Genomic DNA, 18748 nt, shown 5'->3' on the forward strand with positions numbered 1-18748 from the left:
AAGGGCCTCGGGAGACGTGTGTTTTTCTTTCTTCCCTCTCACCGCGCCAGGCGCTGGGAGCAGCCCTGTTGTAAGTAGTAAAATATGATTCTGTCTAACCCATCACGACTCCTGCAGGGACAGAGATGAAATGTGTGTCTCGCACGCGCCCAGGCAGCTGGAGTGGGTGTAATGAAATTGCGAGTTCAGCTGCTGGTTGAAGGGGGCTCAGGGCACAGGCAGACACACCAGTCACACTGCCTTCTCTCCTAAGGGGCCTGGGGTCCGCCTGCACAATCTTGCTTCAGGCTTAACCAGGGAGAAAGCAAGGGGACCCTGCTGTGCCTATGCCTATGTCTATGTCTATGTCTATGCCTATGTCTATGAAATCAACCAGGCACCTGCCAAAGGGTCTCCTGTCCTTTGGACGTCTGTGCCCTGGGTGCTAGGCTGTCCTTCCCTGATGGCAGTGGGCTTAGGGGCTGCACCTTAGGTAAGCAGCTCAGCCAGAAAGCTATCCGGGCTCAGGCACCAGCCTTTCCACCCCGCTGAGTGCAGAAACACCACCTAACTGCTCACTGAGTACTGGGTGGAAGTGGGCTAAGCATTTGATGTGCATTATGTCATTTAATGCACAAGACAGTCCAGTGGGGCAGGTGCTGTTCTCAACTACTATTTTGCTATTTTGTAGAAAATAAAACGAAAGATCAAAGAGTTTAAGCAATTTTCCCACAGTCACAGCTGGGAGGTGGCGGAAGGTCTGGCTGACTCAAAGTACATGGTTTTTAACAGCTACCTTGACTGTCCTTCTCTGGCTGGTACTCAGACTCCTGCTCAAATTCTGCTTGCTGCTGCCTTGTAAAAAGTCAACTAATAAAGAAAAGTACAAGGAAAAGTTGCACCCAATTCCGCTGATTTGAGAGAACCCTCACCAGCCTCCAGCGAGCATCATTTCAAACTTTCACACAAACAGACACATACAGAGTAGTGATAACAACAACAACAAAATGGGTCTTAGCACGCAGTTTTAAAATGAAAAATCAAGTTTAATTTAACTGAAGACAAATCCGTTTGCGTGTATTTGAAATGAAATGGGAGGAAATTGCTAAACTTCAGAACCATATTTCTTCCTCTTTAAGTGATAGTTCCTAAAAGTTCCTTCAAGTTAATGCAGAGAAGAGAGGAAAAAAATTTTCAAGGGAAAAACTTTTTTTTTTAAAGATTTTATTTATTTATTTGACAGAGATCACAAGTAGGCAGAGAGAGAGGAGGAAGCAGCCTCCCTGCTGAGCAGAGAGCCCAATGCGGGGCTCGATGCGGGGCTCGATCCCAGGACCCTGGAATCATGACCTGAGCCGAAGGCAGAGGCTTTAACCCACTGAGCCACCCAGGCGCCCCGAGAAAAACTTTATAAACAGCTTTATTGATATACAACTCACATACCATACAATTAATTCATTTCAAATGCGCAACTCAGTGGGGTTTTGTATACTACATTTTTACTTTTGAAAAATTGTGGTAAATATATGACATAGGATTTGCCCTTGTAGACATGGTAAGTGTACAATCCCGTGACATTTAAGTACATTTATAATATTGTACCTCTATCTCCCTTACTATTTCCAAAATGTTTTCATTCCCCAAATAGAAACTCTACAATCAATGAATAATGCCTCCCCAATTCCTACTCTCCCTAGCCTCTGGAAACCTTTAGTCTACTTTCTGCAAGAAAAACTTTTAACACATTGGAATCATTTTTTTAATGAACAGATTTTACTTTTCAAAGCCGTTTTAGGTTCACAGCAAAACTGAGAGCATAGTACAGAAAGTTCCCCTGTAGCCCTCTGCCCCACACATGCACAGCCACTCCCACTAACAACATCCCCCACCAGTGTGGGACATTTGTCACAATTGATAAACCTGTATTGGTACATCATTATGACTCAAAGCCCATGTTTGCATTAGGGCTCACTCCTTGTGTTGTATGTTCTCTGAGTTTTGACAAACATACAACAACGTGTATCCACCATTCTTGTATCATCCAGGATAGTTCCACTTCCCTAAAAGTCCCTGTCCTCCAACTGTTCTTCCCTCATTAATTTTTTAATCTATATAATGAACCAGCTTTCATGCCATCCACCTCTGTTTTCCCCACTTTCAATTTTAGTGGAAAATTTTAGTTATATTATTATTTGTGTCCATTGTCAAGGTTTTTATATTCTATTCGATAATGATAAGTGCCCCAGTCTCAAAAATACTCATTCAGTATTCACCAGGGTGTCTCCATTGATGAACTTATCTTTGATTATTGGTTGGATCTCAGCATCAAGCAGTTCTTTTAAGACCGTGTGGATGTCAAAGCCTCTGAGCTTGTGTTACAGAATGTCCATTAACTTTTTACTCAAGGGGCAGTTTTGCTGGGTATAAAATTCTGTGTCACGACTGCAGATAATGCTTCCCTGGTTTCTGAAATTGAGTTGCTGTGGAGAATTTTGAATCTCTTCATCTCACCTCCCTGGTGCCCTATTTATATGGTTCTTTCTTTATCCTTAAAGATCAGTAACTTTTTTAAAGGTGTATTATTTAAGAGAGAGAGCATGTGCTGGCAGGAGGGAGGGGCAGAGGGAGAGAGAGAAAGAGAGAGAATCTTAAGCAGGCTCCACTGTGAGTGCAGAGCTTTACGTGGGGCTCAACCTCGTGATCCTGAGATCAGAATCTGAACCAAAACCATGAGTTAAGTGCTTAACTGACTTCACTACCAAGGCACCCCAAGATCAGTAACCTTTTAAGGATGTCTTGGTGTTAGTCACACCATCAAGTTTTCCTGGGCCACAGAATGGCAGTTCATTTTTTGGTTTGTTGGTTGGTTGGTTGGTTTTTTTAAAGATTTTTATTTATTTATTTGACAGAGAAAGACACAGCGAGAGAGGGAACACAAGCAGGGGGAGTGGGAGAGGGAGAAGCAAACTTCCTGCCGAGCAGGGAGCCTGATGCAGGGCTCGATCCCAGGACCCTGGGATCTTGACCTGAGCCAAAGGCAGATGCTTAATGACTGAGCCACCCAGGCACCCCATGGCAGTTCATTTGTAGCATCAATTTTGTTTTTGTTTTTTAATTTCAGGGGATTTTTCCATTATATATTTGAATACTCTCCTCTTGTTCCATTATTGTATTTTCTTCACCAATTATGTATGTGTTTGATTTTCTGGAATTTCCCTCCCATGTCTGTCATTGTTGTCTTATTGGTCTTCTCCACTTAATCTCGTATGATCTCTTGCAGCTGACCCTTGACAACTCTGGTCATTCATGCTCTGCTTTGTCATTTTTACATTGCTTATAATACGGTTTTTAAACGATAGGTGATATATTCATCTTTCTTTCTCATTTTCTCATGAACTCTGTTAACTCACCTTTCAGACTTCATCTCTTTCTGCTGTCAAATAATTTCTTTTTAAAACTTAGGTGTCTCGTCTCTTATACCCATCTGCCCCTACCAGTTAAGCGAGTCTATCTGTAGTTTCTCTGGGTCTATGACTTGTTTTTTTCTGAAGTCTTTCTGTATTTCTCTGGATGATTCTTCATGCTGTGTTCTTCATCTGCCCCCCATCCCAACCATAATGCATAGGACCCATGCGAGTTCCTTTGGGATTATTACTCTTTAGCTACCTTCTAAACAGCAGCCTGTGAAAATGTGGGGAGTGGTCCAGAGTAGTCTGCAGCTCCATTATGGGCTGACTTACTATCTGAAAGGCTCTCTCCTCTCCCTGAGAGGTTATTCATCCTCTGCCTAGGGATTCTGTCTCTCTCAGGTTTCAGGGTTCATACATCATGATGGTTCTCGGCAAAGCTCTTTACATCACTGGCTGGCTGTGTTCTGACCAGCCTCTTGCTGCCCCCTTTCTCTCCCCACCTTCACTTCATTCCCAGCACCTCCCTTAAGGGAAAGCAAGGTTCTGTTGTGGAAATGGCATGTGGGTGTGATTTCCCATCAGCTCCCACCCCATTTCCATTCTGCAATGTAAAATCACATCTCTGCGTGTACCCGGCTGTTGACAGCAGCTCTCCTCCCATCAGCCCCAAATTGGACATTACCCAAATGCCCATCAACAATGGAGGGGTTGAGTCAATTACAGTACATCCACCCAATGAAATACTAGATAGCAGTGAGGACAAACAGTCTACAATCACATGCAGTAATTTGGATGAATCCCGTGAACATGATGTCGGTCAAAAGCAGCCAAAATCAAAAGAGCACAAACAGTATGCTTCCATACAAAATCGCTCAAAGACAGTTGGGTGTTGGCAATCCGTTGGCTTTGGTCTCTCTTAAAGTACAAAACAGGCAAATGGCGGGACAGTGGTTGTCCATAGTTGAGGAGACGTGACTAGAAGGGGACACACGGGGGACTTCTGGGCTGTTAATTTCCCGTTTCTTGATCCTTGCAGGATATGTGTCCTTGCAGGATACTTACGATATGTGCCCTCCTTTGTATATATGTAATACTTCAACTCAGAATTTTTCTTTGGACAAACCAAAGACAAGGGGATGCCTCTCCCCACCTGGGGTGGTATCCACAGCCCAGGTTCCTCATTCCAGCAGAAGGATCATGGCTATGACTTTCAGGAAGTGATACTTACTTGGGGGCAGTCTAAGGAGGAGGTCCCCGTAAGCTCTCAGCATGTTGCTTTCTTCAGTTCTGCCTTCGTGGTGTCTGTGGTTTGGGGGCGTAGCAATTTCCTTGCTTCATCAGCTGCGGTGACTTCCCTGTGTCTGTTTTTGGTCAACGGAAATGATCCTGAACTCCGCCATCTTCAACAGGAAGTTGAGTTGGATTTCTGAACCCACTGGCGTGGGTGTCGTTGTAAAGAAACAGGCGTGACTCTCTTAGCTAAGGAAAATGCTGGTACTTGTTGAGACCCCTTTGGAGTGATCGCCTCGAAAGACAACACCCCAAGCAGACAGGGCTCAGAGATCAATGGCTATCCCCCGTGTTCTGCTCCTCTCGGTGGAAATGCCTGATGTTTACAGTTCACGGTCAAGCCTTGTCTGAGGAGGGTGTCTCTTCTCCCCCAGAAGGAGAGTACTCCTGGAAACAAGTGACAGCCTCTCGTCACCCTGCTCCTGCTGCACCCCGGACACTGAACTTCATGGGTGCTCCGCTGCAGGGAACGGCCACATCTCAGCCTTGAAGAGCGTCCTCTCCCAGGGCCAGTGGCTGCAAGGTGGCCTCAGTGGGTTCACACCAGCCCAAACCCAGGATGCAGCACAACAGCACAGGAGGCCCACTGGGGGGAGGTCACCTTGATGGCGTGGCATGTCGGTGCCTCAGGGCCATTGCTTGGCTTGTGCTGTTCCTTCTCCTGGAGCATAGCCTTTTTGCCTCTGCTCTTCCAGGGGTTTCAGGAGGCCCCGCTCACGTCCCTTTGAAGCTCCACCTTCCCTCAAGCCTTTCCTTGGTCCCCTCTGTACTGACAAAATGCCACCCCTGGCTGGTCCACTTTTCTCATCTCAGTGACACTGGTAACCCTGGAAGGCAGGTGGTGTCATCCCCATTTGCTGCACGGCGAGAGCCAGGCGCAGCAGGCCCAGCCACGTGTCCTGGGAGGCACATGGCTCACAAAGGCTACTTGTTAGGTTTTGAAATCCGATTCTGGAGTGGAGCTCCCCCGTGACGTCCCGTCACATGTGGTCACTCATGGAGCTCTGGTTCCTCCCTCCTCGTCTTAGTCGCCATGCACCGAGCTCTAACTGTGCAGCACTCTGTTCTTTCCTTCTGTCTGTCTGCTACCATTATAGCTTTCTGGTGACTTGTGGGCAGAAACACCGTCTCTCGACCCGTGACAGATGGAGCTGCATCCTAAGTGGGGTCTGCTTCTCCCGGTCACCATGGGGCCGGCGCCCTTGGCTTTGCCCCCGCTTCGCCTGGACACTTGGTCAGACTTGTGTGCAGGCGAGCGTGGGCAGGTCATGTTCCTGGGGGCCGTTAAGACAGCGGAGGGCGGATTACTAAGACTCCTAGAGTTTCTCAGGAACTTTTTAGGGATTGCATCTGACTTCTTTGTCATTGAGTCACTGAGGTGGTGATGGGACTTGGCCCAGGTCCCAGCGTTTCTCCTGCGCAGCAGAGGAGAATTCCTGAAGTCCCCCCCAGACGTAGATGTGCCTGCTGCTCTGTCATGCAGGGCGTGCTGCTTGACACGGGGCACCGGCTTCCTCTTCTGTGACAGGCTTCTGGGACCCTCCCGGCAGGGTGACCCCAGGGCTTCAGTGAGGACCACACGGAAAAGCGTCAGAGGCACGACCCTCATGGAACCTCGTCCTTCTGTCTGTCCCCAGCACTCACTTCACCCCGCTCCCTCCAAGCCTGTGGTTCTCTCTTCTTTGCGGCAGGACGTTCCCCAGGCCCAGTACCTGCCTGACCCTCTCTGGCCAGTGGGAAGCTCACCCCCATGGCAGCTCAGATGTCTTGCTGCCTGGCCGATCCTGGTGTCTCGTGGGAGGAGGCGACGTGGTGGGGGCTCTGGGCCATCTCCTCCACTCCGCTTCCAGCCAGGCTTGGGTGTCAGCCTGTGGGCCTCGGGCAGGCAGGTGTCAGAGCCGGGAGGGAGCAGCCCGCACCCCCCCGCTTTCTCCTGGGGCCCGAACCCACATGCCCTCTCAGCTGTGAGCTGGACCCACCTGCCTTGAGGGAAGGTTAGTGATGGTCTCTTGGCACTTGAGCTTGGCCTCTGGAGAGTTCAGCCCCTCCCCTTTGTGGAGAATTCAGGGGTTCAGGGTGACCAGAGAAGACACAGGACCAGGAGGGGCAGTAACAACAAGTGTTTGGTGGCATTGGAATAGCTCGCTGGTGAGGGAAAGTCCCTCCCAGCAAGGGGCCTTCAGTGATGTGTGACCACCACCCAGAAGGGGAGGGAGAGTCACACGGGGGCTCATGTGGGTAGTGACGTCACTCAGAAGCCTGATGGGCGGACTTGGGGTCACAGAACTCCCTCGTTTGGGGTCTTTTATTGTCCCAGGGTTTGTCTCAGCTGTGGCGAGCCAATGTGGGGTGCAGGTTCATGGGTGATGTAAAGTAGATGAACACTAATTAGCTAATAAGGTGTTTACTTGGGGAGGGTGCTGGGGGGGTGCAGCCGCTTGAGCACCCAACTTTTGATTTGGGCTCAGGTCATGATCTCGGGGTCTTGAGATGGAGCTCCACGTGGGGCTCCCTGCTCAGTGGGGCGTCTGCTATCTCCCTTTCCCTCTGCACCGCCTCCCCACTCAGGAACACTCTCTCTCCTGAAAATAAATCAATAAACCTTTAAAAAAAATAAAAAAGAGATGTTTATTTGGACTGTATTTACAGCAACTGGATGTGTGAGAGCTGGAGTTTGGTGCTGAGGCATCAGGCTAACAGTCCTACCTGCTGTGCCGACGTGAATAACATGGGAGTCGCTTGAGGCTAGTATCACGGCCCGGCTCTGGCTTATGCATATAGTATCCCCCAGCCCTCCGTCACTCTCCCTAGCTGGCTTATTAAAGAATTTCTTTCAGCCCTACGTGGCCGTTGTCCCAGAGTTCCGGTGCGTTCTTCTCCCTCAATCTCGTTAGATAGCCTTAGTGCCGGAGTGATGCCCAGACCTCACACAGAAGGTGCCCCGGGGACGCCGCCTGCCTGGCCGGACCCTCGTTCTTACCACTTAGGCAGTGTCACCGTGAATCTTCATTGACCGCTGTCCCCAGCGTGGTCCTTCCAAAATGCTATCCTAATTCTGCCACTGCCTATCTCGGAAGACTTCCCTCACCTTCCAGTTAGCAGCATGGAGCCTCTCTGCGGGTAACCACGTATATTTACGGCAAAGCCCCCACCATCCGGGGGATGGATTATGCTGGGTAATTCCATTTTCCAGATCACCGAGAGTATGTCTCCTTCGAGCCTTGCTTGCTTGTTTTTAAATCTGATTGCTTTCGGTGCAAATCTTCGTCCAATATATTCTTAGTCATCTTAAATAGAAGCTTCTGTGAGTACATTGTGTATTTCCTCAAGGGCCATATTGAGATAAGGTTCACGCTCTCTGCAGCCCGCCCACTGGTCTTGTGTCTTCTACCCCAAGACCGAGCCCAGCGTCACCAGCGGAGCAGGCGTTACAGACAGCTGCTGGATTGAGCTGGAGCCCCCCTTCAGATCACCTCTCTTGGAGAAGTCAGGGTCTTTTGCCCGGAAGCAGTGGTGCCCCTCTGTGCCCGGTGACATGCCCGGGGACTGATTGTCCCAGCACCGGAGGGTCCCAGGCTGCTGGTGTTTAATTTCTCACGTGGGTTTTTTTGTACTTTTGTTGGTCCTCCCTTCCTTCCTGGGGCTAGCTGCGGTCACTGTAGCTGCCTCCAGCGATGCCAGAGCCCCAGGGGCCTGCCGCTGCGGCTTGCTGGAATGGCGTAGAAACGAGTGCTGTGCTCTTTACTCTTAGGGGATGGGATACCCTCCCATTCCTCTCTTTCCCTGTGGCCGATCAGGGTTCACATGGCTTCTATGAGATCGAGGAGCAAGCAGGGACAGTGAAGGCTGGGGATGTGAGGGACTTGTTCAAGGTCACGCCATGGGCTCGTAGCCGAGTCGAGACCAGGCCCTTCCTCTGTGCTGTTGTGCCCACTGGCCTCTCAGGAAGTGACTCTCCTGCCCTCTCTCTCTCTGTGTCTCTCAGGGGTCCTCAGTGAATTTTGTCATGGTTATTTAAGGAACCTCGCCTAGAAGTCCCCACACGCATTTCCCCATCGACGGGAAGGCTCGGACTCCAAGATGATTATAAAGGAATATCGGATTCCTCTGCCCATGACCGTGGAGGAGTACCGCATCGCCCAGCTCTACATGATCCAGGTGGGTCGTGGGGCCGGGGTGGGCCACGTGGGGCACACAGATGGCTCTCAGCACGCTTAGGGGGGCAGGAGGCGGTGGGGGGCATCGCAGCCTTGACAGCACAGCGTCTGCCCAGTAGGCTCTTGGCAAACGTGTGAACTGCATGGCGTTCTGGCTTCCCAGCATGACGCTGGGAGCACAGCGGAGCGCTGGGGATATCCGGGGCATTGGGAGGTCTTGCCAAGGTCTCATTCACAGCTTTGAAGGCACTAACACTCTGCGTCTAATACCTGACCTCTCACCGACGCAGATGCTGTCTGTGTGTTTGGTCAGCGTGAGCAGCTTTAACAAGCAGCACACACTGGGGGCTTGAACAGGAGATGTTTATTTCTCTGAAGTTGAAGTCCAAGGTGAAGGTGCTGACAGACTGGTGTCTGGTGCAGGCCCTCCTCTGGCTTGCCTGGACGGCCACCTTCTCACTGTGTTCTCGATGGCGGAAGGGGCAAGGGAGCTCTCTGGGGTCGCTTCTGTGAGGGTGCCGCTCCCGCTCTGGGGGCTCTGTCCTCGTGACCGCTTCATCTCCCAAAGCTTGACCTAGTGCTGTGACATGGGAGGTTGGGGGCTTCAACGTGTGAATTTGGAGGGACACAGAAATTCAGGCCATTTGACAGATAGGAAGGTGGGAGCCAAGGAAGGTAAACGACTTGCCTGGGAGCACCTGGCCTACTTTCTGGTTCCCTAAGATGCCTGCAAGACAGCGGTATCCGCTGTGTGGCTGATTTAAAGTCACAGATGAGTCTGAAGATGACCGATTCCTGTGACAAGCCAGAGAATACCATGCCTCTCCTCTTCATCGGCCACTGGTCTGGCCCTCCTGCCTAGACGTTGGGGGCCTCCCTGCTCAGAGCCTGGCTAACCCAGAGCACAGAGTGGGAAGACCTGAGATCGGGTTGCTTGTGGCCCAGATGTGACCACACTCCTATTAGCTGGGGTCCTGCCCCTGAATCAGGGTCCCCCTCCCAGCTGCCCTGCCAGCATGGTGCTCCTCCTCAGTGCCCCCTTGGCCCGGCCCGGCAGCTTTCCTCCCAGTGGGGAGTCTGATTACGAGCCTGCTCTCACCTGGGGCTGCTCTTCCGGGCATATGGATGGCTCGGCGCGGCCCCTAGACCATGGTGTCACATGGGGCCCTTGGTGCAGGGAGAGCCCTGCCCGGCAGGGCTCTACCTCCACCCCTGGAACTGTTTGGTGGGTGCTCACCCATCGGCCCGGGTCTAGTGAGTTACTAATGAGCTCCCTGCAGAGCCCAGTCCCCCAGTCCCTTCTGGAAGGAGCTCTGTGAAGCTACCAGAGTTTGCACACCACCCCCTACCACCCAGCACGGGAAGCTTGACTAAGAGGAGAGCAGAAAGTGAGCCAGACTCTCTGGGGGGCTGTTGGCTCCGAGCGCCTCAGAAGTGCCACTCAGTTCCCTCTTGAACCACTCACCCCGTGATTATTCCTGGAGAGCGGGGAGAAGAGAAGGGACTTACCTCGGCCCCCTAGCTCTGAGCTCTTTGGAAATCACTCAGCTTATTCAAGGACACTCTTCATCCTGTGGCTCCCCAAGTCCCACCCGAGCCAGGGTGCCCAGACCATGGCGGGCTTCCCCCCAGCTCCACCGTGCCCACCATGCCCTTGTGGGGGGCATCAGGATCCAGGGACTCGCTTTTTTTTTTTTTTAAAGATTTTATTTATTTATTTGACAGACAGAGATCACAAGTAGGCAGAGAGGGAGAGGAGGAAGCAGGCTCTCTGCGGAGCAGAGAGCCCAATGTGGGACTCGATTCCAGGACCCTGAGATCATGACCTGAGCCGAAGGCAGAGGCTTAACCCACTGAGCCACCCAGGCGCCCCTCAGGGACTCACTTTTAACTCCTAGGATATCCCACGGCTTTTTGGAGCATGTGGTCACCTCTGACTGGGCTCCCCAGAAGCACCGGCCATCCTCACCCCCTTTTTCCAGAGTATTTTGTTCTTTTCAAAATATCTATCCTTATGCTTCCAATTAATGTTCAATATCCCATAGTCCCCTACGTGATCACTCCTATGGCCCGGGGCTGCCTGTGTGTTTGCTCATCCGAGCCCCACTGACACCTGTCTGTCACTCAGGGCCACCTCCCTCTGCTCCTGCTTTGTCATCGTCTTACCTCCCACTGGCCCCCAAGCTCCTGGGGGCTCCATCCACCATGGGGGGTGACGGATGAGTGTATTATTGCACTGTGTGACAGTTTCACGGGTGCAAACACGCGTCCAAGCTCACCAGCTGTATTTGTACATGTATGTGTTTGGTTGTGTGCCCATCGTATCTCAGTAAAGCTGTTAAAACACTGAGTCGAATGCACACTGTTCTGGGCCCAGCCAGGGCTGAGGGCCGAGTTACAGAGAAGAATGGAAAGGGTTTGCTGCTCTCCAAGGGGTGGATGCATGTGCAGCTCACCGAATGTAGGCCGGGAGACAGCGCGGATGTTCTCGTGGGCCTCGGGCCAGCACCCCCGGAGCACCTCTGCTGTGTGCTGCGCCTCACGCGGTGGACAGGCCTTCCGGGAGAGCAGCTGTGTTTCTGCAGAAAGAAGAGCAAGTGTGTTTCCATTGCTCTCGACCCCGCTTACCAGCTGGGGTGGCAGCCAGCCACGGAACTACCTTCTGAGTCCACCGTCTCCTCCACGGGGCCGTGAGCCAGGTGGGGCGAGCTCGCGTGTCGAACCGCTTCGCGCCATGCTGACCGACACTCGTTATACATGCTGCTCAAGACAACAGCAGCAACCAAAAAAAAGAAAGAAAGAAAGAAAAAAGAAAACAAAGAAATTGGTCTGGCTGGGAGCCTCCCATCACCTGTAGAGGTGGAGGAAGTGACCGGAGGTGGCTTGGCCAGGACCCTGGACAGCTTTGAGACTGGCGCCCTCGATGGGGCTGGGGGCATTCTTGCTCTTTGAGTCCTTCATGCCCACCCCTCATAGGGTCCCTACTTTTTCTGTGCCAGGCCCTCAGTGGCTCAGGCCTCTCCCCTGCAGCCCCCAGATCCCACAGGATCAGCCTGTGTGGGCAAGTGTCATGGGCCAGCCCCCCGCCCCTCGCACGTGTGCGCCCCTGGGGAGCTGGGCTTGTCTCTGCCCCCCTTCCGCAGTCTCCCTGGGAGGCTCCACGGCGCAGCTTGCAGGAACGGTTGGCAAGGCGGGGGTGGCTTCTTGTGTGGGCGGAGAAGGTCAGCACGGTTCGAGGAGGGCTTACTCCCATGTGGCATGACCAAGAGCCTCAGTTGCGCAGGGGACAGGGCACTTCCGGAAGCTGTTGCCAGAGGAGATCTGAGGGTCAGCGCTTTGGGGCATTAGCTCTATGGTTGGGGGCCGGGCCGGGAAGGCACTGGTGACGGCTGAGACCAGGATGCGCTTGTTTGTTCAGCTCCTCTCTACTGTGGGGCGAACGCAGTGCCCTGCAGGGAGTACGGACCTTCTCCCAGTCTGGGTCCCCGGGGCTGTGCCACTGCTAACTGTGGCCCCTGTGCCCCCGGACAGCCCTTGGCATCCGTCCCCTGTGAGTGACCATAAGCACTTGCTCCGCTGCTTGACTCGTGTCCCCAGAATTTGTGTCCGTCCAGAACCTCAGGCTGTGACCTTGTTTAGAAGCAGGGTCTTTGCAGATGTAGTTAGTTAAGGATCTTGGGATGAGATCATCAGGGGAGAGTGGGCCCTAAATCCAACGGCTGTTGTCCCCATAGGAAGAAGGGAAGCCAGGGAGAGACCCGGCGAAGGTCATATGGCGGTGGAGGCAGAGAGAGCAGAGTGATGTGGCCACAAGCCCAGGAACGCCGAGGGCCCCTGGAATCGGGGGGAGGCAAAGCAGGATCCTCCCCTCGAGCCTCGGGAGGGAGCCTCTGGGATGGACAGGCCGGCCATCTCAGGCCAGGAGTCTGAGGGCAACTGAGGCTCAGGTCACCCAAATGGACAGAGGCTTCTGTGTAGCCCACGGAGGCCTGTGGGACCCTCCCCACCCCTGCTCCCTGTTTCCCATCTCTTCTGTGTTGGCTCCCTGGCAGGCTGGGCGCCCCCCGCCCCACAGCCCTTGGAGACTCCAGGCACCCCTCGCTCCTCTGACCTGCATGTCCCCTTCTCACTGAGCCACTCTGAACCCCAGATATGTTTGTTTCCTGGGGCCGCCATAATAAAGCATCCCAGACTGGAGGGCCTAAAGCCACAGAAATGTGCTCGCTAACAACAGAGCCTAAGGCCAGAAGTCCCAAACCAAGGTGTTCAGTGGGGCCGCTCCCGCTGAAGGCTCTAGAGGGGGGGATCCTACGCTGCCTCTTCCAGCCTCTGGGGGCTGCCGGCTTCCTTGGCTGGTGGCTGCGTCCCTCCTGTCAGTGCTTCTGTCCTCACTTCTTCTAAGGACACAGTAGGACGTGGATTGGACCTAGGACCATAGATCGGATGTTGAATTTTGGAAACTGACACCAGAGAGAAGTGACTCCTCCAGGACAAGAGGGAGCCCCTTCAGCTCTGTTAGCCCGTGCCGTCGCACCTGCAACCTGGGACGGCAGCATACTGCACTTTCTCAAGGGGCTGCTGCCGTCACAAAAGGAGAAACTACGTGCAAAGAAAGCATGTGTCACAACCAGAAGGAACAAAGCTACCGCAAGAGGCAGGAGCTTCCAAAGTGTCGGGGGCACGGTCGCTGCTTTCATGACGGAATCTGGGCCACGTTCCAGGGGCTCTTTTAAAGAGTGCGTCCCCGCAGACTCTGTCTGTGACCTCCACAGGGGTCTTTCCTACTTATTTTTTTTTTTCTGACGGGGACTCAGGTGCTCTGGGCCACGGACATAGAGCATGTTTTTGTGCCCCAGGGGTGAGGCCGTGCTCTCGGGAGTCCCTGTGTGTGTGCGCGTGGGCGAGTACACTTATGAGTGTGTGTGTGTGTGTGTGTGCGCGCACACGCGCGCGCACGTGCACACGCACACACGTGCACACGCACACACCTGCTGTTCAGGAAGCTGACCGAAGATGGCCTCAGCGATGCCATCACGTCACTATGGAAACAGATGCTGGGATTAAAGTCACCAGGACCTTGACCACAAGGCTTCCTGCATAAGCAGAAACCTGAGCTTTTGGACACTGGGAAGAACATTTGGGGCAGAGAGACACTCGGAGGTGACCCAGGCGTTGTGTCTCCCAGGCAGCGGCACCGAGGCCCCTTCCCGCATTCCATGTTTGATCTCTCTGAGACCCTAATGAGTACAGACACAGGGCTGGTTTCCTTGTGTTTGTTTTGTTTTATACCAGCTGGATGGAGATGTAAGTGGCGCCCCACACAATTCACACATTTAAAGTGTACAGTTTAGGGGCTAAACTCACAGCTGTCAAACCATCACCACGACTTCAGAGCACTGTCGTCACCCCAAGGAGAAGTCACTCTCCATCCCCCTACCCCACCCCCAGGCAGCCAGGAGTCTGCTTTCTGTCTCTTTGGGCTGGCCCGTTCTGGGGATTTCTTACCAGCAGGAATGCACGTGAGGTGGCCTTTTTACATGTTCTTACACATGTTCTTAATGGGCTTCTTACATGTTGTTTTCAAGGCTCATCCACGTCATGGCAGGTGGCCGCGCGTCCCTCCTTTTATGGCTGAATCCTCGTCCCTTGTGTGGGTACAACTCGTTCTCCCATTCTTCGGATCACGGACGTTTGGGTTATTTCCACCGCTCGGCTCCTGTTGTGAATAGAGCCTCCGTGGACATTCGTGTACAGGTTTCTGTGTGCACGTGGTTTCCTTTTACTGGGTGTATGCTTAGCACCGGCATTGCTGGGTCCTCTGGCAATTCTGTGTGGAGCTTTTCTGAAGAACCACCCAACTCTTGAATGCAGCGGCTGCACCGTTGCACGTCCCCACGAGCCGTGCCGGGCTGTTCGTTTCTCCACATCTTTGCCAGCACTTGGCATCGTCTGCCCTTTCAGCCGTCCTGCCGGCTCTGGACCGGTACCTCGTCGTAGTGTTGATTCGTGTCTCCCTGGGGACGAATGATGTTGAGCCTCTTTTCGGGTCCCTGTCGACCATTTATACACTTTAGAGAAATGTCTGTTCGAGTCCTTCGGTATTTGAATTGGGTTGTTTCTTTGTTGTTGAGTTGTAATAGTTCCTAATATTTTAGAGTCATTATTATCACATACTACCAGATACTTACACGCATTTTATCCCATTCTGTGAGTTGTCCTTTTCCCCCTCTCCGTGCCATCCTTTGATGCACAAAAAGTTTAAAACTTTTTATGATGTCCAACTTATCTGTTTCCTCTTTGGTCGCTCATACTTTGGGTACTGTATTTTAAAAAGCCATTGTCAAATCCAAGGTCATGAAGATGTCCTGCTATGTTTTCTTCTAGAAGTTGTAGAGTTTAAGCTCTTACATTTAGGTCTTTGATCCATTCCGGGTCCATCTCTATGTGTGAAGTGAGGGAGGGGTCCAACCTCACTGTTTTGCATGTGGATAGCCTGGGACATGTTTAAAAGACTCCTTCCGCACATTGGATGATCTCAGCACTCTGGTTGGAAAATCGGGGTATATAGTATATAGATATGGGGGTTTATTTCTAGACTCTCGACCCTTTTCTTTGGATCTATCCTATGCCAATACTACATTGTTTTGATCACTGTAATTTTGTAGCAAGATGTCACGTAGGATAGTGTAATTGCTCCAACTATTCCTTGTTTTGTTTTCAAGATTGTTTTGGCTCTTTGAGTTCCTGCACGAATCCTTCCTGATTTTAGGATCAGTTTTTCCATTTCTACCAAAAAGACCCCTAGGAATTTTGACAGGGATTGCACTGAATCTGTAGACTGCTTTGAATGTTGGGGATTTGGAGAATATCGACATCTTCGCAGTATTAAATCTTCCAGCACACGAACTTGGATGTCTTTCCATTTATTTAGATCCTGATTTTCTTTTAGGGACGTTTTATAATTCTAGCATGGAAGTGTTTCCCCACCTTGTTAAACTCCCCCCCCCCATTTTGTTCTGTTGGATGCTCTTATCTGTGGAAATGGTTTCTTTGTTTCCTTTCTGCACTGGTTACTTCTGTATCCTGCAGCTTCGCTGAATGCATTTACTAGGTCTTGACCGGTTTGGGGGATCCTTCAGGATTTCCCATATATGAGATGATGTCATTGGCAAATTGAGATGGTTTTAGTTATTCCTTTCCAATCTGAGTGCCTCCCATCATTTCTTTTTCTTGACTGATTTTTTTTTTAAGATTTTATTTATTTATTTGACAGAGAGAGATCACAAGTAGGCAGAGAGGTAGGCAGAGAGAGAGGGGGAAGCAGGCTCCCTGCTGAGCAGAGAGCCCAATGCGGGGCTTGATCCCAGGACCCTGGGATCATGACCTGAGCCAAAGGCAGAGGCTTTAACCAACTGAGCCACCCAGGCGCCCCTCTTGACTGATTGCTTGGGCTAGAACCTGCGGTACCATGAGGACTAGAAGAAAGAAAGGGGGCTTCCTCACGTGGTATCTGATCTTGAGAACACGGTGTGCTGGGACCGGCAGGAGTCACAAGGGAGCACTGTGCCCGAGCAGTGCTGGTGCCAGGAGTGAAACCATAGCCTGCTCGGTCTCCTACAAGAGTGCCGGGGCATGTGGAGTCTGGGTCTGGATTTGGGGGTCCAGAAGTGACACCAGAGAAGCCAGACCAGTTGGCCAGAGCCTCTCCTCCTCCCAGCACTCCTGGGCCTGGCCTGCTCAGCCCCTTCCCTTCTGCAGAGTGCTCTGTCCCCAGCCCCTCACAAGTGCTTTTGTTCCCACAGAAGAAGAGCCGGAACGAGACGTATGGCGAAGGTAGCGGCGTGGAGATCTTGGAGAACCGGCCGTACACGGACGGCCCTGGCGGCTCGGGGCAGTACACACACAAGGTGTACCACGTCGGCATGCACATCCCCAGCTGGTTCCGCTCCATCCTCCCCAAGGCAGCCCTCAGGGTGGTCGAGGAGTCCTGGAACGCCTACCCCTACACCCGAACCAGGTGGGGTTTTCCCCACACCCTGAGCTGTGGGGCAGGGAAGGAACCCTGGGCACGACCCCCTAGCAGGCTCACCCTCCACACTCCAGGGAGCCCAGGCCCTGGGGGAGCTGAGCCTCTGTTCCAGGATCCTCTGCCCTCAAGGATCAGCAGGAGAGGGGAGGGTCCACCGAGATACCTCACCACCTGCCCCAGGGAGGCTGGGAAGGAGTGAGGCAAGCGAGGGCCACCTGAGACCCTATTGGCACATGGGAGGGCTCAGGGAGTACAAACCCCTGTCAGTGATCACCTGACGGTGTGGGACCACTGAACAACCAAGGGTAGACCAGATGGCCCAGAGGGTCCCTCCCACCCTGTGGCCTTCAGCACCCGTGACACTGTTTGATCAGATTCTACTCTGAACGGGGCTTTCTCGGCTTCCCAAAGAAAGGGGGGTCTTCACTCCATGCCCCATCCTCTCCCACCCATATAGCTGAGTAGAACAGACAGGGCTACTCCCCCCCCCCACAACTCTGTAGGTGGGGGCCCCTGTGCGTCATCTCAGGCTTCGTCTCCCCACCACAACCGCCAGGTGAGGACCTGGGGCTTGTCAGAGGATCTGCTGAGGTTAGTTCTCTTCCCAGAGGCACTTTCCTCCTCTGAGCTCATCTCCAGCTGACAGGGCTTGTCGTCTTGTTGCTGGACCTGGTAGCTTGGGGGTGGGGATTTGGGACTCGGCATGTCACAGAGTGCTGGTCTGGATCCATGCCACATACTTGGGGCATGTCTGTGTGTGCCTCTGTCCCTGCTGTGCCTTACACATGGGACGATGGCTTCAGGGCTTCTGGCAACTTCCTGTGACGTCTCCCTCTTCCCCCTAAACACATCCCCACCCCTACAGCCTGGCCTTGGCAGTTCTCGGGACAATGGAAAGGTTCCTGAGGTGGACAGGACAGGCACATCTCAGCCACCCCTCCAGCCCCTTCTCCCTCTCCGGCCTGGCGACCCGGCCCTCCCACAGTCACCCCTGCAAGCCGCCGCCCCTGACGCCGGCTTTCCGTCCACACACAGGTTCACTTGCCCCTTTGTGGAGAAATTCTCCATCGACATCGAAACCTTTTATAAAACGGACGCTGGAGAAAACCCGAACGTGTTCAGCCTGTCTGCTGTGGAGAAGAACCAGCTGACGATCGGTAACTACCCGAATTGCCCTCCCAGCCCCAGGGAGGACCTGAGCCCTGTAGGGCCACTTCCCAGCTCTTCCTGCCTGCGTGACCCCTTAGTTCTGCCCCTGGTCTCTGGGCCTGGCCAGCTGCAGACTGGCCCCTGTCCCGGGCGGGAGGTCAGAGTCCAGGCAAGCATGAGGGCACCGGGAGGGGGCCGGGACCAGCCTCCTTGGCCCCACGTTCCTGACGCACACACTGAGGCTGGGGGCCTTTCCCACTCAAGCCCTTCCCCTCCATCCCTCCAGGGGGGCTTCTCAGGCTGAACGATGAGCGTGAGTGCCGTGGGCACTGTGGGGGTTGTGTCCCCTTGATGGTAGACAGCCCCATGTGTTCAGCCTTCTTTAAGAGAGGCCAGAAATCAGGATTTGCCTGTGAAATATTCCAGTTCCGAGATAAACGTACGCAGGCCGCGCAAACCACATCTGTGGGCCCCCGGCAGCTCCGCAGTCACAGGGCCCCAGAGAGTGAGCCCAGGGGGCGGGGGAGGGACTGCAGGCAGGTGCAGGACCCTCATGGAAGAGGTGGCTACCAGGGCCCCGGGACCATGCTCTCAGACAGCCTCTGATGGGCACGAAGGCTTTTCCTGGGGAGCCCTCACTCCACCCCCTCCCTCCTGCTGGAGTTTTCGGGCCCCCCTGGGGTTTGAGAGCTATAGGATTCTGCCTGGGCTGCTGCAACCAAGGACCAGACTAG

At 53.1% G+C, this 18748-nt stretch overlaps 1 protein-coding gene across 14 annotated transcripts in view; it reads left to right on the forward strand.

Moving 5' to 3' along the window:
* The window catches only part of PITPNM2 (phosphatidylinositol transfer protein membrane associated 2), a 133189-nt gene that overhangs the window by 91434 nt on the left and 23007 nt on the right, over nt 1–18748 (forward strand). For 13 of the 14 annotated variants that reach the window (XR_007121915.1, XR_007121916.1, XR_007121917.1 and 10 more), the window contains exons 3-5: nt 8665–8837; nt 16639–16853; nt 17901–18022. Coding sequence is in view for 11 of the 14 variants with exons in the window: in XM_047697587.1 (XP_047553543.1) it covers nt 8760–8837; nt 16639–16853; nt 17901–18022 (415 nt within the window). In the remaining 3 variants the exon portion in view is untranslated. Of the gene's footprint in view, nt 1–5102; nt 5203–8664; nt 8838–16638; nt 16854–17900; nt 18023–18748 lie in introns of those variants that run through there. The other variant, XM_047697590.1, reaches the window with a different exon arrangement.

The sequence above is a fragment of the Lutra lutra genome, chromosome 12 (genome assembly GCF_902655055.1).
Source record: "Lutra lutra chromosome 12, mLutLut1.2, whole genome shotgun sequence".
Lineage (NCBI taxonomy): Eukaryota > Metazoa > Chordata > Mammalia > Carnivora > Mustelidae > Lutra > Lutra lutra.